The 21039-nt window shown below is 53.0% G+C and overlaps 1 protein-coding gene across 1 annotated transcript in view; it reads right to left on the bottom strand.

The window, feature by feature from the left end:
• The window catches only part of LOC137356004 (atlastin-3-like), a 46253-nt gene extending 25214 nt beyond the window's left edge, over positions 1-21039 (bottom strand). The window contains 8 exon segments of the mRNA XM_068021705.1: positions 2426-2482; positions 4840-4890; positions 6714-6791; positions 6793-6819; positions 8742-8875; positions 9020-9026; positions 10859-11044; positions 21022-21039. Of these exon segments, the coding sequence (XP_067877806.1) occupies positions 2426-2482; positions 4840-4890; positions 6714-6791; positions 6793-6819; positions 8742-8875; positions 9020-9026; positions 10859-11044; positions 21022-21039 (558 nt within the window).

The raw sequence follows: 21039 nt of genomic DNA, 5'->3' as shown, positions 1-21039 counted from the left end.
TGAGGGAGTGCCGCACTGTCGGAGGGTCAGTACTGAGGGAGTGCCGCACTGTCGGAGGGTCAGTACTGAGGGAGTGCTGCACTGTCGGAGGGTCAGTACTGAGGGAGTGCCGCACTGTCGGAGGGTCAGTCCTGAGGGAGCGCCGCACTGTCGGAGGGTCAGTACTGAGGGAGCGCCGCACTGTCGGAGGGTCAGTACTGAGGGAGTGCTGCACTGTCGGAGGGTCAGTACCGAGGGAGTGCCGCACTGTCGGAGGGTCAGTACTGAGGGAGTGCCGCACTGTTGGAGGGTCAGTACTGAGGGAGTGCCGCACTGTCGGAGGGTCAGTACTGAGGGAGTGCCGCACTGTCGGAGGGTCAGTACTGAGGGAGTGCTGCACTGTCGGAGGGTCAGTACCGAGGGAGTGCCGCACTGTCGGAGGGTCAGTACTGAGGGAGTGCCGCACTGTCGGAGGGTCACTACTGAGGGAGTGCCGCACTGTCGGAGGGTCAGTACTGAGGGAGTGCCGCACAGTCGGAGGGTCAGTACTGAGGGAGTGGTGCACTGTCGGAGGGTCAGTACTGAGGGAGTGCTGCACAGTCGGAGGGTCAGTACTGAGGGAGTGCTGCACTGTCGGAGGGTCAGTACTGAGGGAGTGCTGCACTGTGGGAGGGTCAGTACTGAGGGAGTGCAGCACTGTTTGAGGGTCAGTACTGAGGGAGTGCCGCACTGTCGGAGGGTCAGTACTGAGGGAGTGCTGCACTGTGGGAGGGTCAGTACTGAGGCAGCAGTGCACTGTTGGAGGGTCAGTACTGAGGGAGTGCTGCACTGTTGGAGGGTCAGTACTGAGGGAGTGCCGCACTGTCGGAGGGTCAGTACTGATGGAGTGCCGCACTGTCGGAGGGTCAGTACTGAGGGAGTGCCGCACTGTCGGAGGGTCAGTACTGATGGAGTGCCGCACTGTCGGAGGGTCAGTACTGAGGGAGTGCTGCACTGTCGGAGGTGCCGTCTTTCAGATGAGACATTAAACCGAGGCCCCCGTCTGCCCTCTCAGGTGGGTGTAAAAGATCCCACGGCCACTATTGGAAGAAGAGCAGGGGAGTTCTCCCCGATGTCCTGGGGACAATATTTATCCCTCAACCAACATCAGTAAAAACAGATGATCTGGGTCATTATCACATTGCTGTTTGTGGGATCTTGCTGGGCACAATTTGATGTTTTGTCCATTATAACAGTGACCACACTTCAAAACAGATTACTTCATTAGCTGTGAAGCCCTTTGGGACCTCCTGAGATTGTGAAAGGTGTGACAGAAATACAAGCCTCTCTTTCTTTCCTTACAACGGCTGAGTAAAATCAGTGAAGAGGAGGAGGAGGAGCCCATCGATGCTCACCTCTCTGCAGTAGGACCTGATATCATTAGGGCAATCTTGACCAGCGTCTGCTTGGCAGGGTGTGAATTCACGAGCTGTGATACCACCAGATACTGGCAGGTGGCAATGTTGTACATTGGACCCACATTGACTGGATATCACTCACTGCGTTGCACCCTTCATAGATTTACACTCCCTAATCTGGTGTACAGAGTGGAGCAGGAAACAGGAGAGAGGGGAAGGCATGGCCAGTATGTTTATTAAAGTGGAAGAGGTTGGGGAAGTGTTCCATCGTGGGGACTGTGCGGACTTTGGGAGCACTGGGGGAGGTGCTGTAAACCAGGGTTTGGATGAGCAGCGGCTGTATTTGGGGGCATAGAAGGTCACACAGGTGGAGAGCAGGGATTGGTGGAGGTCGCCAGTGTCGGGTGATGGAATGACAGCAATCATAATGATTTTGGAAGGTCAATTTGGAAAGGGGCAAATGGAAACACGAATAATAGAGTACCTCGCGGAAGAGCAGGGGAGTTCTCCCCGGTGTCCTGGGGACAATATTTATCCCTCAACCAACATCACTAAAAACAGATGATCTGGGTCATTATGGCATTGCTGTTTGTGGGATCTTGCTGTGCACAAATTGGCTGCTGCGTTTCCTACATTACAACAGTGGCTACACTTCGAGTGGTGCTTCAAGCGGTCCCATCGTGGAAGGCACTGTTGCTCTCCTGCAACTGAGCAGCTGGACGGGGAGGGTGTCCCTCTGGTGCTTTGACATGCTGCGGTACATGGTTGACGGGAATTAACCCACACAGGTAGCTCCTGAAGCCAGCCACGCCCGCGTGGCTCAGTGGGTGCTCTCTCTCCCCTGGACTGCAGCAGCAGGGCACTGAGGAAGCGGCTCTGTTAACACTGACTGACTCTGCATTTGACACGAGGGGTATGGTGCCAAAAACTAAAGGGGGGAGGGGACAATTTAGGAACATCAACAAGTGCGTGTGAAAATAAATAAGGGAGACACTGGGGGATTGAAGATATTGGAAGCTGGATTCGGCCTGGTGCTGTAATCCTCCTACCTGGAAGGGTTTGAACGATGTCTCCTCTGTGGCCAGACGCCCGTACTCTGTAAAGAGCTAGAACAGAAGAGGACAATGAGGCTACAGCTTCCTCAGCTGAGAGAAAACGGGAGCAGCGTTTAATGTCTAAGTTTGTTAAACTTTCTACACAGGCACTTCACAGCCTTCCAGTCACAGTCACACCCTCTTTTCCTTCCACAGAGTGCAGCACTCACTCCTCTGAGTCAGGAGCTTGTGTGTTTAAGTCCCACTTGAGATCTGGGCACAAAATCTAGGTTGGCTTCTTTTCTTCATTACACTCCATCTCTCCTTAATAGTTATTCCCCGATTCCTTTACCCTCACCTCCAGAGCAGTTTCAGGGAGCTCAAGGACTGCTTTGTCACGAAGATTGACATCATCTGTTCAGCTGCCTCCTCCACATATCACCCCATTGCTTCCACTTGCTCACCATACCAAACTTTTTACAAAGTGCTCACTGCTCTAGACCTCAAGCTAGACCTCTCTCTAGTTTCCCTCCTATCTCTCGTCATGACCTCTCCTTGAAAACTGCCCCCTCCTCAAAAGGCCCACTCTTGACTCCTCTGTACTTGCAAACTACCAAAACATCTCCAACCTCCCTGTCCTCTTCAAAGTCCTTCAGTGTGTCGCTGCCTCCCAAATCCATAGTCATCTTTCACAGAACTCCACGTTTGCAACCCTCCATTCAGGTGTGCAGTACTGAGGGGGTGCTGCACCGTCTGTGGGTCAGTACTGAGGGAGTGCTGCACCGTCTGTGGGTCAGTACTGAGGGGGTGCTGCACCGTCTGTGGGTCAGTACTGAGGGGGTGCTGCACCGTCTGTGGGTCAGTACTGAGGGGGTGCTGCACCGTCTGTGGGTCAGTACTGAGGGAGTGCTGCACTGTCGGAGGGTCAGTACTGAGGGAGTGCTGCACCGTATGTGGGTCAGTACTGAGGGAGTGCTGCACTGTCGGAGGGTCAGTACTGAGGGAGTGCTGCACTGTCAGAGGGTCAGTACTGAGGGAGAGCCGGACTGTCAGAGGGTCAGTACTGAGGGAGTGCTGCACTGTCGGCGGGGCAATACGGAGGGAGCACCGCACTGTCGGAGGGTCAGTACTGAGGGAGCGACGCACTGTCGGAGGGTCAGTACTGAGGGAGTGCTGCACTGTCGGAGGGTCAGTACTGAGGGAGTGCTGCACTGTCGGAGGGTCAGTACCGAGGGAGCGCTGCACTGTCGGAGGGGCAATACGGAGGGAGCGCCACACTGTCAGAAGGTCAGTACTGAGGGAGTGCCGCACTGTCAGAAGGTCAGTACTGAGGGAGCACCGCACTGTCGGAGGGTCAGTACTGAGGGAGTGCCGCACTGTCGGAGGGTCAGTACGGAGGGAGTGCCGCATTGTCGGAGGGTCAGTACTGAGGGAGTGCTGCACTGTCGGAGGGTCAGTACCGAGGGAGCGACGCACTGTCGGAGGGTCAGTACTGAGGGAGCAGTGCACTGTCGGAGGGTCAGTACTGAGGGAGTGCTGCACTGTCGGAGGGTCAGTACTGAGGGAACGACGCACTGTCGGAGGGTCAGTACTGAGGGAGCGCAGCACTGTCAGAAGGTCAGTACTGAGGGAGCGCAGCACTGTCAGAAGGTCAGTACTGAGGGAGCACCGCACTGTCGGAGGGTCAGTACTGAGGGAGTGCCGCACTGTCGGAGGGTCAGTACTGAGGGAGCGCCGCACTGTCAGAGGGTCAGTACTGAGGGAGCGACGCACTGTCGGAGGTGCCATCTTTCCGATGAGACATTAAGCCAAGGACCCGTCTGCCCTCTTGGGTGGATCTAAAAGATACCATGGCCATTATTGGAAGAAGAGTGGGGAGGGGGGAGTTCTCCCCAATGTCCAGGGGCCAATCTCATGTGCATAAATTGGTTGTGTAGCACTTTGGGACATCCTGAGGTTGGGACTGGCGCTGTATGAATGAGCGTTCCATCTTTTCCTTTTTTACCCTATCATTCCTTTTGTCATTTAATCATTCCTGCCCTCCACCCAATCATTGACCTACCCTTTCATTCTTTCCCTCCCACCTTTCCCTGATTCACTTATAAACTCTTAAATCTCTACTATCTTCTATTTCTGATGAAAGGTCAGTGAGCTGAAACATTGACTCTGTTTCTGTCTGTGCGCAGGTGCTCCCTGACCTGCTGTGTCTGCAGCATTCTCTATTTTTATTATTTCCCATTTCCGGCATCCGTAGTATTTTGCTTTTGTTGTAAAGTGAGTGGCTTGTCGCAATGCTGCTGCGGCAGGCTCAATGGACCAGCTGCTCTTTGTGTCTGTTTGTCTGTGGGAGGCTAGTCTAATCAATGTGAGCTTTCTGGGGGCAGAACACGACAAACAGAATGTGTGTAACACAAGTCACAGTGACCCACCTGAAGGTGCTGTAGGTCATCCTCCTGAATATTGTTTGTTAAATTATACACCTGAAATAAATGAAGCAGAAAAACTTATCAGCAAAATTAAAACCCATGGAAGGGACAGTGACGACGTGGATCGAAAACTGGCTAAGGGACAGTGAGCAGATATAATGGTGAGCGGTTGTTTCTCGGGCTGGAGGGAGGTTTATATGTACTGTGGAGTTCCCCAGGGGTCCGAGTTGAGACCGCTGCTCTTATTCATTTATATTAATGACCTCGACTTGGGTTTACAGGAAATAATTTCACAGTTTGCAGAAGACATGGAACTGGGAAATGTAGTAAACAGTGAGGGGGATAATAACAGGCTTTAGGTGAACAGAGACAGGCTGGTGAAATGGGCAGACTCACGGCAGATACAGTTTAACACAGAGAAGTGTGAAGTGATTCATTTTGGTAGGAAGAATAAGGAGGGACAATATAAACTAAATGGTACAATTTTAAAGAGGGTGCAGGGACAGAGAGACCTGGGGGAGGATGTACACAAATCTGTGAAGGTGAGGGGACAAGTTGAGAAGACTTAAAAAAAACACCCGGGATCCTGGGATTTATAAACAGGGACAGAGTACAAAAACAAGGAAGTTATGTTAAACCTTTATAAATCACTGGGTTCTCCCCCAGCTGGAGAATTGAGTCCAATTCCGGACCCCCGCACTTTCAGAAGGATGTCAAGGCCTTGGAGAGGGTGTGGAGGAGATTTACTGGAATGGTCCCAGGGATGAGGGACTTCAGTTAATGTGGAGAGACTGGGAGAAGCTGGGATTGTTCTCCTTAGAGCAGAGAAGGTTAAGGGGAGATTTAATCGAGGTGTTCAAAATGAGGAAGGGTTTTGATGGAGTAAATAAGGAGAAACTGTTTCCAGTGGCAGGAGGGTCGGTAACCAGAGAGACACAGATTGAAGAGAATTGGTAAAAGAACCAGAGGGGGAGATGAGGAGAATTTTTTTTACACAGTGAGTTGTTGTGATCTGGAACGCGCTGCCTGAAAGGGCGGTGGAAGCAGATTCAATAGTAACTTTCAAAAGGGGAATTGGATAAATAGTTGAAAAGGAGAAATTTGCAGGGCTGTGGGGGAAAGAGCAGGGGGGAGTGGGACTGATTGGAGAGATCTTTCAAAGAACTGTTACAGGCTCAATGGGCCGAATGGCCTCCTTCTGTGCTGTATGAGGTGATGACTCTAATTAATAGCAACACAAGCCATTCCTGCGCCCAGTTAGCTTCCTCCTCTCCTGAAGGTGCTGCCTTTATGCTGGGATAGGGGGTTCCATAGGTGCAGGACCTTCTCCATGACCTCTTCCAGGTGGCCAATCTTCATGTGTGAATCTGGACAATGAGCGGTGGTTGGCTATTTAACCACAGAGGGCATCGCATCAACGTCCAATTTTGGACACGCACGCTTTCCAGTGAGGGGAGGGGGGAATTGCTGTGTTTCAGAGCAGCGCCTGGCTGATACCCCACACCCTTTGCCTCCCCAGCACCCCCACCCACAACCCACAACCCAGAGGTGCTGAGGCCAACAGTATTGTCAACACCAGGAACCAATCCTGGGGAAAGCAAAAAGTATCAGCAAGGACAGGGTGGGTGCAGAAAGCGGCAATGAAAACTGAAACTACCCAGAAGAAACTGGCAAGAACGTTCCAGAGTGGCTAAACCTGCTGGATCAGGCTCATTCACCTGCTGAGCTGGCACGAGTGAATCACTCAAGGCTCTTGTGTCTCTGGGCTACAGCCTCCCTCAGCTCAGGCACTCCTTCGAAAACACGCTTTCTTCCCCCTTCCCGCCATCTGGCCCGGCCAAACCTCCCCGCCATATCTGTCTCATTCCCCTCCCTACCTGCACTGAGCTTGTCATGGTACTGAGGGCAAAGATGGTGGCACAGTCCTTCACGGTCGATTGGCTGTCAAAGGCTCCCCTGAGTATCCATGAGCACCACTGCAACCTGGAGGGGAAGGACAGGGTAAAAGCTATTTGGCGGATGATACTCACTCACTAACCTGCTCCCTCGAGGAGGTCTCTACCTGTTAACCTAGAGCAGTATGAGGGGCTCCAGTGATAACCCAGAGGTAAACGCTTGCTCAAACTTACTGAAATAGAAAGACCCAGCATCACGATAGAGGTAAAGAGAAACATTGAAACATCCTGAAAAAAGCAAAACAGCAGTCTACCATTTCTAAAACACCTGACACATCGGAAGGATGTGCCTTAGAGACAATGAAGTACTTTTCTTTGCACTGTGGTCACTGTTGTATTGTGGGAAATGCAGCAGTCAATTTGCGCACAGCAAGATCCCACAAACAGCAATGTGATAATGAACCAGATCATCTGTTTTTAGTGATGTTGGTTGAGGGATAAATATTGTCCCAGGACACCGGGGAGAACTCCCCTGCTCTTCTTCCAATAGTGTCCGTGGGATCTTTTACACCCACCCGAGAGGGCAGACGGGGGCCTCGGTTTAATGTCTCATCTGAAAGACGGCACTCCGACAGTGCGGCACTCCCTCAGTACTGACCCTCCGACAGTGCAGCACTCCCTCAGTACTGACCCCACAACAGTGCGGCACCCCTCAGTACTGACCATCCAACAGTGCAGCTCTCCCTCAGTACTGACCCTCCGACAGTGCAGCTCTCCCTCAGTACTGACCGTCCGACAGTGCGGCACTCCCTCAGTACTGACCCTCCGACAGTGCAGCACACCCTCAGTACTGACCCTCCGACGGTGTGGCGCTCCCTCAGGACTGACCCTCCGACAGCGCGGCGCTCCCTCAGTACTGACCCTCCGACAGTGTGGCACTCCCTCAGTACTGACTCTCCGACAGTGCAGCACTTCCTCAGTACTGACCCTCCGACAGTGGCAGCGCTCCCTCAGTACTGACCCTCCGACAGTGCAGCACTCCCTCAGTACTGACCCTCCGACAGTGCGGCGCTCCCTCAGTACTGATCCTCCAACAGTGCAGCACTCCCTCAATACAGACCCTCCGACAGTGCGGCGCTCCCTCAGTACTGACCCTCCGACAGTGCGGCGCTCCCTCAGTACTGACCCTCCGACAGTGCAGCACTCCCTCAGTACTGACCCTCTGGCAGTGCGGCACTCCCCTCAGTACTGACCCTCCGACAGTGTGTCGCTCCCTCAGTACTGACCCTCTGGCAGTGCGGCACTCCCTCAGTACTGACCCTCCGGCAGTGCGGCACTCCCTCAGTACTGACCCTCCGGCAGTGCGGCACTATCCCTCAGTACTGACCCTCCGACAGTGCGTCGCTCCCTCAGTACTGACCCTCCAACAATGCGGCGCTCCCTCAGTACTGACCCTCTGGCAGTGCGGCACTCCCTCAGTACTGACCCTCCGACAGTGCGTCGCTCCCTCAGTACTGACCCTCTGGCAGTGCGGCGCTCTCTCAGTACTGACCCTCCGCAGTGCGGCACTCCCTCAGTACTGACCCTCCAACAATGCGGCACTCCCTCAGTACTGACCCTCTGGCAGTGCAGCACTCCCTCAGTACTGACCCTCCGACAGTGCGTCGCTCCCTCAGTACTGACCCTCTGGCAGTGCGGTGCTCCCCTCAGTACTCACCGGATTAGGGAGCCTATGCCATCTGGATTGGGGGCTCAAACCCACAACTTTCAGACTCGGGTGAGAGAGAGTGAGGGAGAGAGGGAGATATAGAGAGAAAGAGAGGGGGAGCCAGAGAGAGACAGAGAGAATGATCCAATGAATCACAGTGCATGAATAAAGTAATGCCAGGAGTGAGAGGTACTCGGGACCAGGAACTACTGAAAGGAGACACCGACAAGAAGACTTTACCCAGTGATACCGAAGGGAAGGAATAAAGGAGACAAGGTCAGCGTGCCTCTGTACCTTTCTACGCTTGGCTGCTGCACAATGAACACTTCTGTCCACATCTGGATCCCATTGGTGTCTGGATCGGAGCCACCTCGCCATGAGAATCCAGTCAAGGGCTTGTCATCCTTCCCATCCAGTTCGTTGAGGATCCAATTTTCTGTAGACACAAAGTGAGAAACTATTACGGTGCAGACTCCTGTGTGACCAGGTCCTGGGGGTGGGTCGGGAGGGGGGCGGGGGGCCGCGTCTCAGACTCTCGGGTCTCTCAGTAAATGTCCACTCATCGCAAACTCTGCTGGACCTGTATCCTACCTCACACCAAGTCCCATTCACCCATCACCCACTGTGCTCACTGACCTAACCAGCCTCCGTGGCCTCCTCGCCTCCTCCCTATCTTTGTAACCTCCTCCAGCCCCAACAACCCTCCCTATCTCTGTAACCTCCTCCATCCCCTACAACCCTCCCTATCTCTGTAACCTCCTCCAGCCCCTACAACCTCCCTATCTCTGTAACCTTCTCCATCCCCTACAACCCTCCCCATCTCTGTAACCTCCTCCATCCCCTACAACCCTCCCTATCTCTGTAACCTCCTCCAGCCCCGACAAGCCTCCCTATCTCTGTAACCTCCTCCAGCCACTACAACCCTCCCTATCTCTGTAACCTCCTCCGGCCCCAACAACCCTCCTATCTCTGTAACTTCCTCCAGCCCCTACAACTCTCCCTATCTCTGTAACCTCCTCCAGCCCCCTGCAACTCTCCCTATCTCTGTAACCTCCTCTGGCCCCAACAACCCTCCCTATCTCTGTAACCTCCTCCAGCCCAACAACCCTCCCTATCTCTGTAACCTCCTCCAGCCCCTACAACCCTATCTCTGTAACCTTCTCCATCCCCTACAACCCTCCCTATCTCTGTAACCTCCTCCAGCCCCAACAACCCTCCCTATCTCTGTAACCTCCTCCAGCCCCGACAAGCCTCCTATCTCTGTAACCTCCTCAGCCACTACAACCCTCCCTATCTCTGTAACCTCCTCCGGCCCCAACAACCCTCCCTATCTCTGTAACTTCCTCCAGCCCCTACAACTCTCCCTATCTCTGTAACCTCCTCCAGCCCCTGCAACTCTCCCTATCTCTGTAACCTCCTCCGGCCCCAACAACCCTCCCTATCTCTGTAACCTCCTCCATCCCCTACAACCCTCCCTATCTCTGTAAACCTCCTCCAGCCCCAACAACCCACCCTATCTCTGTTACCTCCTCCAGCCACTACAACCCTCCCTATCTCTGTAACCTCCTCCAGCCCCTACAACCCTCCCTATCTCTGTAACCTCCTCCAGCCCCGACAAGCCTCCCTATCTCTGTAACCTCCTCCAGCCACTACAACCCTCCTATCTCTGTAACCTCCTCCGGCCCCAACAACCCTCCCTATCTCTGTAACCTCCTCCAGCCCCTACAACCCTCCTATCTCTGTAACTTCCTCCAGCCCCTACAACTCTCCCTACCTCTGTAACCTCCTCCAGCCCCTGCAACTCTCCCTATCTCTGTAACCTCCTCCGGCCCCAACAACCCTCCCTATCTCTGTAACCTCCTCCGGCCCCAACAACCCTCCCTATCTCTGTAACCTCCTCCAGCCCCTACAACCCTCCCTATCTCTGTAACCTCCTCCAGCCCCACACCCTCCCTATCTCTGTAACCTCCTCCAGCCCCGACAACCCTCCCTATCTCTGTAACCTCCTCCAGCCACTACAACCCTCCCTATCTCTGTAACCTCCTCCAGCCCCTAGAACCCTCCCTATCTCTGTAACCTCCTCCATTCCCTACAACCCTCCCTATCTCTGTAACCTCTCCAGCCCCGACAACCCTCCCATTCTCTGTAACCTCCTACAGCCCCGACAACCCTCCCATTCTCTGTAACCTCCTCCAGCCCCTACAACGCTCCGAGATCTCTGCGCTCCCTCCAATTCCGCCCTCTTGTCCATCCCCCGATTCCCATCGCTCACCATTGGCGGCCGTGCCTTCAGCTGCCTGGGGCCCTAAGCTCTGGAATTCCCTCCCTAAACCTCTCCGCCTCTCCCTCTCCTCCTTTAAGCCGCATTCAGTGCCCCTTTTAAGCTGAGTGGCCTGTACTGGGATACAACGGCCAGTACCTGTTTGTACAAGAATCGTAACATGAAGTCTAGTAAGAAGGATTTGCCCTTGCGGAAGGCACCAGCGACTGACAGCACCATCACATTGAGGTCGCGGACGGGTTCTCGCAGGAGGATGCTCTCGAGCGCCTTCTCATCAAGCAAGAAGCTGTGATCCTCCTTACGGACATGGATGATTTGCAAAGCCTTGGCCAACTCGCACGTCATGTCAGCAGCCCCTGCAGAACGGGAACAGAGCAGGGGGCTCCGAGTTATTCACTGATGGAGCAGGACTGGACAGAACAGCAAAACGGCCTGTCGAGTAACAACAACTTCCATTCCACTAGCACCTTTCACCCCCTCAGGACGTCCCAAAGCCTCTCACAGCCAATTAAATACTTCTGAAGTGCGGTCACTGTTGTAATGTACGAAACACGGCCGCCTATTTGCGCACAGCAAGATCCCACAAACAGCAATGTGATAATGACCCGGATCATCTGTTTTTAGTGATGTTGGTTGAGGGATAAATATTGTCCCCAGGACACCGGGGAGAACTCCCCTGCTCTTCTTCAATAGTGACCGTGAGATCTTTTACACCCACCCTAGAGGGGCAGACAGGGGCCTCGGTTTAATGTCTCATCTGAAAGACGGCACCTCCGACAGTGCAGCACTCCCTCAGTACTGACCCTCCGACAGTGTGTCGCTCCCTCAGTACTGACCCTCCGACAGTGCGGCACTCCCTCAGTACTGACCCTCCGACAGTGCGAGTACTCCCTCAGTACTGACCCTCCGACAGTGCGGCACTCCCTCAGTACTGATCCTCCGACAGTGCGGCACTCCCTCAGTACTGACCCTCCGACAGTGCGGCACTTACCCTCAGTACTGATCCTCCGACAGTGCGGCACTCCCTCAGTACTGACCCTCCGACAGTGCGGCGCTCCCTCAGTACTGACCCTCCGACGATGCGGCGCTCCCTCAGTACTGACCCTCCGACAGTGCGGCACTCCCTCAGTACCGACCCTCCGACAGTGCGGTACTCCCTCAGTACTGACCCTCCGACAATGCGGCACTCCCTCAGTACTGACCCTCTCGACAATGCGGCACTCCCTCAGTACTGACCCTCCGACAGTGCGGCGCTCCCTCAGTACTGACCCTCCGACAGTGCGGCACTCCCCAGTACTGACCCTCCGACAGTGCGGCGCTCCCTCAGTACTGACCCTCCGACAGTGCGGCACTCCCTCAGTACTGACCCTCCGACAGTGCGGTACTCCCTCAGTACTGACCCTCCGACAGTGCGGCACTCCCTCAGTACTGATCCTCCGACAGTGCGGCACTCCCTCAGTACTGACCCTCCGACAGTGCGGCACTCCCTCAGTACTGATCCTCCGACAGTGCGGCACTCCCTCAGTACTGACCCTCCGACAGTGCGGCGCTCCCCTCAGTACTGACCCTCCGACGATGCGGCGCTCCCTCAGTACTGACCCTCCGACAGTGCGGCACTCCCTCAGTACCGGACCCTCCGACAGTGCGGTACTCCCTCAGTACTGACCCTCCGACAATGCGGCACTCCCTCAGTACTGACCCTCCGACAATGCGGCACTCCCTCAGTACTGACCCTCCGACAGTGCGGCGCTCCCTCAGTACTGACCCTCCGACAGTGCGGCACTCCCCCAGTACTGACCCTCCGACAGTGCGGCCGCTCCCTCAGTACTGACCCTCCGACAGTGCGGCGCTCCCCTCAGTACTGACCCTCCGACAGTGTCGGCGCTCCCTCAGTACTGACCCCTACGACAGTGCGGCACTCCCTCAGTACTGACCCTCCGATAGTGCGGCACTCCCTCAGTACTGACCCTCCGACAGTGCGGCGCTCCCTCAGTACTGACCCTCCGACAGTGCGGGCGCTCCCTCAGTACTGACCCTCCGACAGTGCGGCGCTCCCCTCAGTACTGACCCTCCGACAGTGCGGCGCTCCCTCAGTACTGACCCTCCGACAGTGCGGCGCTCCCTCAGTACTGACCCTCTGACAATGCGGCGCTCCGTCAGTACTGACCCCTCCGACAGTGCGGCACTCCCTCAGTACTGACCCTCCGACAGTGCGGCGCTCCCTCAGTACTGACCCTCCGACAGTGCGCGCTCCCTCAGTACTGACCCTCTGACAATGCGGCGCTCCCTCAGTACTGACCCTCTGACAGTGTGGCGCTCCCTCAGTACTGACCCTCCGACAGTGTGGCACTCCCTCAGTACTGACCCTCCGACAGTGCGGCCTCCCTCAGTACTGACCCTCCGACAGTGCGGCACTCCCTCAGTACTGACCCTCCGACAGTGCGGCGCTCCCTCAGTACTGACCCTCCGACAGTGCGGCGCTACCCTCAGTACTGACCCTCCGACAGTGCGGCACTCCTCAGTACTGACCCTCCGACAGTGCGGCACACTCTCAGTACTGGACCCTCCGACAGTGCGGCACTCCTCAGTACTGACCCTCCGACAGTGCGGCACTCCCTCAGTACTGACCCTCCGACAGTGCGGCGCTCCCTCAGTACTGACCCTCCGACAGTGCGGCACTCCCTCAGTACTGACCCTCCGACAGTGCGGCACTCTCTCAGTACTGACCCTCCGACAGTGCGGCACTCCCTCAGTAACTGACCCTCCGACAGTGCGGGCACTCCCTCAGTACCTGACCCTCCGACAGTGCGGCGCCTCCCTCAGTACTGACCCTCCGACAGTGCGGCGCTCCCTCAGTACTGACCCTCTGACAATGCGGCGCTCCCTCAGTACTGACCCTCTGACAGTGTGGCGCTCCCTCAGTACTGACCCTCCGACAGTGTGGCGCTCCCTCAGGCTCTGCTCTAGTAACCCCCCACCCTCGCCCATGGAAGAACAGTTCACTGGGGGCAGGATGATGTTCGGCTGTGATGCCCACCACATTTGAATGGCCCGTTGAAATTCAGGGTCTAGCCACAAATGGTCAGGCACTTAGTGTAGCCAGGATCTGTTGAACATCCACACACACACATCTACACACGCACACACACGTGGCGGGGGGGGGGGGGGGGGGGGTGGGGGGGGGGTTGACGGAGGTAAAACATTCGGAGAAATGGCACAGTCGCCCCATCAGTCAAGGGCAACAGCAGCTTCATTCCGCGCTCTGCTCCCCCACCAGGAAGGGTTTTAACAAAATCTCCACACCTGTCCGATCTCAAACACGCGCAAGTGACAGGGCACTGTGCAACAACCTCAGAGAAGAAAATCCACCCTTGCCAAATTCGCCTTGACGGATTTGCGGACGTTTCGGCTAAGAGGCTGCTAGTCTGCGATAATCTGACGTCAGGAAAACCTGTAATTCAAAAGGGATGGAAGAAATAAAACAACACAATACCGAAAGCACGGGACAATTATCTGTTTGGCAATCGTACTTTCTGAGAAGTGATGCTGAGGTTTATATGTCATGACTGAACCCATTAAAAAGACTCAAATATGTATTTTGAACCCTCCAGCACAGGAGGAGGCCCATTCTGCCCATCGTGTCTGTGCTGGCTCTTTGAAAGATCTCTCCAATCAGTCCCACTCCCCCCCCTGCTCTTTCCCCCACAGCTCTGCAAATACCTCCTTTTCAACTATTTATCCAATTCCCCTTTTGAAAGTTACTATTGAATCTGCTTCCCACGCCCTTTCAGGCAGCACGTTCCAGATCACAACAACTCACTGTGTAAAAAAAAATTCTCCTCATCTCCCCCTCTGGTTCTTTTACCAATTCTCTTCAATCTGTGTCTCTCTGGTTACCGACCCTCCTGCTACTGGAAACAGTTTCTCCTTATTTACTTCAATTTCTGAATCTTGTATCTCGACTGAAATATTAATAATAGAGAAATATACCTCGCATTTCATTAAATTACTGTTCAAAATCTGGTGGAAAAGTTGTTTGTTAAAAACTTATCAACCCATATAGATCCGAGCACGTTAAAAATCACTGAAAGATGTATTTTTTTAAATAGAAACTGAGTGGCTATATCATTTTTAAAAATTCGTAAAATCTGACCTTCCAAATTTATCCTGCGTTTTTCCCAACCTAGTGTTGTGATCTAATAAACCTCGATTCAAACTTTGGTTAATGAACTGGGGCAACCATTTTGAGATTTCCCTGATAATTCATACAAATTTCAACCCATTATAAATCTCCAAATTGCTTTTGCCCCATCAAATTGACTTGAGTTATCAACGCAAAAGCTCATTCTTAAAATTAAATTAAATATAGTGCTTAATATAGGAGATTAAATCAATTTTGGGGTTTAGTATTTTGACATAAGCCAATGAATTTAAAAAATCTACAACTTTTTCCTGTGTTTCTTCACGTGTAAACCAAGTTATTAATCCAGCACATAAACATTTATTTCACAGCAATAGATTTCAAAAATCTGATTAAAAGTTATTGCCTTTTTAAAAAAAAGTTGCTGACTTTGTTATTAATTCTCTATTAATGATTGTAAGTATTTTTAAGTTGGTGATTTTGTTCTTTAAGTTAATGTTAAGCAATTCAGTTTTAATGCTATTAATGTTAAGATATTAATTTTAAGTTATTCATTTTAAGTGATTTATTTTGAGTTATTTGTTTATAAAGTTATTCATCTGATTGATTTTATGTTCGAATCACAGAATGTTTACAGCACTGACGGAAGCTGTTCTGCCCTTCCGAGCCATGCCAGATCTCCTCAAGAGCAATTTAGCTCGTCCCACTCTCCCGCCTTTTCCCCGTCGAGCTCAAATTCATTTTTTTTCTCTTCAGGTGTTTATCCAATTCCCTTTTGATAGCCACAATTGAAGCTGCCTGTATCGCACTCTCAGGCAGTGCATTCCAGATTCTAACCACTCGCTCTGAGCGAGTGACATTTTCCCTCATGTCGCCATTAACTCTGTGCCCTTTGTTCCTCCAATGGGAACAGTTTCTCTCCATCTACTCTGTCCAGACCCCTCATGATTTTGAACACCTCTATCAAATCTCCTCTAAATCTTCCCCTCTCCAAGGGAAACAGTCCCAGCTTCTCCAACCTATCCAAATAACTCAAGTTCCTCATCCTTTTCTGCATCCTCTCTAATCCCTTCACATCTTACCTAAAGGGCAGCGCCCGAGATTGAATGCAATATTCCAGCTGAGGCCAAATCAGTGTTTTATAAAGGTTTACCATAACTCCCTTGCTTTTATACTTATTAATTATTATTATAGTCATTATTTTGACTATTTTAAGTTATTCATTTTAAGTTATTGATCCAAACTATTGATTTTGTGATTTCAAAGTTGTTTATTTTACGTTGTTGATGTTAAATTGTTTAATTTGATGATTTTAAATTACCGATTTTCAACTATTTGATATTCAGCTGCGAAACAAGACATTATTTTGATCGATTATCCCAAATTATCGACTTGAAGTTAACATTTTAACATTTAATTTGACGTTATTGATGTTAATTTGTTTCTGTAGATGATTTGTTATTGTTTTGACCGCTTTAAGTCATTATTTTTGTGATTGCCCTCAACTATTTTGTGACTCCGAAGTTATTTATTGTCGTTTATTGAGGTGAACCTGATTATTATGATGGTTTTAAGTTATTGATTTTAAGTCACTGATTGTGATTATTTATTGAATTGATGTGGAGTTCTTGATTTTGTTGATTATTTGAAGTTAAATGGTTTATTTGGTTTTATTCCAAATTGGTTTATCCCTTTCACTCTCTTTTATAAATATTACATTAACTCAGACTAATCTGAAATTTTCTGTAAATTCACCTTTCACAGCCTCACCCTTCAGACTCTCCCAGCTCCTTCAGTAAGTTATATAAATTCCAAAAACCACCATTATTATTATTAATAATAATCTGCTACCATCCCCCCCCCCCCCCCCATCTCTCTCTCTCTCCCTCTCTCTGGTTGCCAGGCAACCAGGTGCCAACACGGGTCCAGCTCCCCTCTACCGCTCGGCCTTCTGGGAGTTGTAGTCCCGCCCCCCCCCACCCCCAGCCGCACACGCGGTCGGCAAACGACAATCCCCAGGGGGCCCCGCGCGTCGCAGGCTAACGAGGGCGCGGCAGAGGTGCAAGAGATAACCCTCCCTTCTCGGTCCTCCCAGTCCAGCCTTGCTGGATTCCAATGGCAATTGCAGTTCTCAAATCAATATAATACTGCAAATATAACACGTATATATTTATACTATATTTATAATTATATATCCCTACTATATTAATAAAAAATTATATATATATATTCCACGACATTTATAATGTAATGCATTACATTTATAAGATAATGTCATTATTAAATGGCAGGAGCAGCTCGAGGGGCTGAATGGCCTCCTCCTACTCCACTTGCTTATATCCATTACAGCTCAAAGGGCATCACTTTCTCACCTCTCACGGATTGAGTCTCGAGCACAGATTTGCAGCACACACTCCCCAGTGCAGTACGCAGGGAGTGCCGCACTGTCAGAGGGTCAGTACTCAGGGAGTGCCGCACTGTCAGAGGGTCAGTACTCAGGGTGTGCCGCACTGTCGGAGGGTCAGTACTCAGGGAGTGCCGCACTGTCGGAGGGTCAGTACTCAGGGTGTGCTGCACTGTCGGAGGGTCAGTGCCGAGGGAGTGCCGCACTGTCAGAGGGTCAGTACTGAGGGAGCGCCGCACTGTCAGAGGGTCAGTACCGAGGTAGCGCCGCACTGTCGGAGGGTCAGTACCGAGGGAGTGCCGCACTGTCAGAGGGTCAGTACCGAGGGAGTGCCGCACTGTCAGAGGGTCAGTACCGAGGGAGCGCCGCACTGTCAGAGGGTCAGTACCGAGGTAGCGCCGCACTGTCGGAGGGTCAGTACCGAGGGAGTGCCGCACTGTCGGAGGGTCAGTACCGAGGGAGTGCCGCACTGTCGGAGGGTCAGTACCGAGGGAGCGCCGCACTGTCGGAGGGTCAGTACCGAGGGAGCGCCGCACTGTCGGAGGGTCAGTACCGAGGGAGCGCCGCACTGTCGGAGGGTCAGTACCGAGGGAGCGCCGCACTGTCGGAGGGTCAGTACCAAGGGAGCGCCGCACTGTCGGAGGGTCAGTACCGAGGGAGCGCCACACTGTCGGAAGGTCAGTACTGAGGGAGCGCCGCACTGTCGGAGGGTCAGTACCGAGGGGAGCGCCGCACTGTCAAGAGGGTCAGTACCGAGGGAGTGCCGCACTGTCGGATGGTCAGTACCGAGGGAGCGACACACTGTCGGAGGGTCAGTACTGAGGGAGTGCTGCACTGTCGGAGGGTCAGTACTGAGGGTGTGCCGCACTGTCGAAGATGCCACCTTTTGGATTATATGTTAAACCGAGATCCCGTTTGCCTGTTGGTTTGGGTGTTAAGATTCCCACAGCTTGAGCCAGGAAGGTCATTTATCCAATTTGATCGTGACTCACTGCCAGCTTCCCGATTCCAGCTGTTTGCTGACAATAAGTCCTGTTCATAAACACTCTCATTGTTGCTCTGCAGTGTTCCAGTTGTCACTCCGCCAAAAATATACTTCCTGGGGACTCTCCCAAACCTGCCCTTCACAATCCCGAAACTCTCGTGTTGCATTCCACAATTCATACAAGCAGGAGGCCATTCAGCCCCTCGAGCCTGTTCCAGCATTCAATTAAATCATGGCCAAACTGCATTCAACTCCACTTATCCATCTTTGTGCCATGCCCCTTCTGGTGGGAAGAATCGTGTCACTCGACTGGTAATCCAGAGAATGCGGGTTGCAATCCCCACCAGGGCAATCGAATATGGTTTTAAATAATCCAGGCCCAGGCAAAGTGACCTTGAATTGTCATTAAAAATTAATGTCCCCGAGGGAGGCTAACTGCCTTCCTTACCTGGTTTGGGACTGTACGTGTCTCCAGATCACTATAGCTGACTGCGAACTGCCCCAGCAAAACACTCAGTTCCATCAAACCACCCAATCTGAGAATGTATTAAATCCCCTTACCCAATAAAAATACATCGACCTCAGTCTTCCAATTGACCCGGCTTTTGTGTGAAGAAATGCTGCTTTTTTGACCTACCTGCAGCTTCCTCGCCCAGCCTTGACAGCTTTCTGGGGGGGGGGGGGGGGGGGGGGGAAGAGTTCCCAATTTCCACTCCCCTTTGTGTGAAGAAGTGTTTCCTGACATCACCCCTGAATGGCCCTGGCTCGAATTTGAAGGTTCTGCCCCCTTGTTCTGCACTCCCCCCCGACCAGAGGAAATAGTTTCTCTCTATCGACCCGATCGAATCCTTTAATCATCTTAAACCCCTCGATTAGATCAACCCCTTAATCTTCTACACTCGAGGGAATACAAGCCCAGTCTGTGCGACCCGTCATCGTAAATTAACCCTTTTATCCCTGGGATCATTCTGGTTATTCTGCACTGCACCCTCTCCCAGGACAATATGTCCTTGCTGAGCAGCAGGGCCCTGGACTGTGTCTGCACCGGATAAATACGAGATCGTGTAGTGTAAACAAACAGCCGTCGATTAAAAAGGAATTTTTTATTTTACTTATTGCTGAACAGTGACTGGTGCTGTGGTTAACTCTCGCAGTTCAGTGAGAGAGAGGGCACTCCCTCAGTTTTCTCACACTTTTGTCCAATATGCACGTTCAAAACCAAAGAGAAAGGCACCTCTTCAGAAAATCATTAAAGAACGGTCTGAAGGAATAAGGCTGAGGGGCAGGGCCTGGGAGCCTGAACCCACTGGGTGCTTAATCTCAGCTCCTCCCCGCCCAGAGGGGGGGAACGAGGGGACAGAATATGGACACCCTTGTTACCACAAGCAGTAGCCCTTCTGTTTGCCCACAACCCCCCTCCACCCCTCTCTCTCCACCACTGAGTTAGCTGCCCGCAGCTCACAGGTGATTGGGAGTCAGGCGCCCCCCGGGGTTTTTAAACAGGAGGGGCAACGGGACCCGGGCGAGGATGGGAATGGGCGATCTGTGTCTTTACCTCCCCCACATGGCAGAATAGCTGGTGCGTAGCCGGAGACTGGCAGCTTGGGGAGGACACCTGTGGAATTCCACTGCCTTCCGGGCGAGTCCGAGTGAGGTGAGGTTCGGGGGCAGAGTTTACAGTTGAAGTGACGACAGGTCACAGAATCCAGTTACAAACACACACAATATCCCCTTTATTGATGAGAGAGAGGAGGGAGAACAGGACTCGCTGTAAAAACAAAACCAGGCGGCATTTCAAATGCACTGAAGATGTCTGAGGGAGGAGGTGTTGGGGGGGGGGAAGGAGGGAGGTGTAAGGGGATTCATTCAGAGAGAAAGAAGCAAGTTTAAATATATTTAAACCTTCCTCGGTCCGGCCTCTCGGACTCCCATCTCCGATGCTCAGCTTGCGTCCCACAATCACATTCCCCCTTCTGTTACTGAGCTCACACACACCTCTCACACCCACCCTCCCTCCCTCCCCTGGGCATCAAATAGAAGGTGAGGCAGATCCTGGGATGTCACCATGTCTGTCAAGGGCCCCCCCCACCATCGCCCCCGACCCCCCCATTCCTCAACGCCACGCCCCCCCAACCGAGGATCCCATCACTCCTTCTGTTGGTCCTTTCGCTTCATCAGCTGGTAGAACAGACCGGCAAACGCCCCCACGGCAAGGACCCCCATTGAAGCCTTCGCGGCAAACATCACATCATCCACCTAAAGAGGGAACAAGCAGGACAACGTGAGAAAAAATTATGAAACACCTTGTCATCATCAAACACTCCCAGGACAGGTACATCACGGGGGGTTGGGTCGCCTCCAGTCAGGGCGCTCCCCCGCCGGCGGAGGAGAGCGCCTCGGCTGTCCGGGAGGCCGACTCCGGGGACGGTCCGGCGGGCGTAGGAGTAGCCGAAACCCCCGGGACGCCCCTCACTGCGGGTGGCGAGGGGGCTTAGGAGTGCGGAGCGCTCCCGGTCGAGCTGACCCCCGCTCGGCCGGAACTGCTCATCGGACCCAGGCCCCGAAACCCTCCTCGGGAGCCGGTCCCGCACAACCCGAGCCGCCTCTCGGAAATGCCCTCCGTGCCATTCCAATCGGCGCGGAGGGGTTTCCTGTACGGGCTGCTCCTGCACACTCTCCACTTCCTCGCCCTCGTCAGCCGGCCGGACACGCCCTGGCGGTCCGTGTTGCCATCTGGCGGCGAGGGGAAACCCCGATGGAGGTCTCTCTACGCGGGAGTCTTCCCCCAT

This window comes from Heterodontus francisci, chromosome 44 (assembly GCF_036365525.1).
Source record: "Heterodontus francisci isolate sHetFra1 chromosome 44, sHetFra1.hap1, whole genome shotgun sequence".
Taxonomy (NCBI): Eukaryota; Metazoa; Chordata; class Chondrichthyes; order Heterodontiformes; family Heterodontidae; genus Heterodontus; species Heterodontus francisci.
The sequence above is the reverse complement of the archived record's forward strand: the minus strand, read 5'-3'. Positions and strand labels throughout refer to the sequence as shown.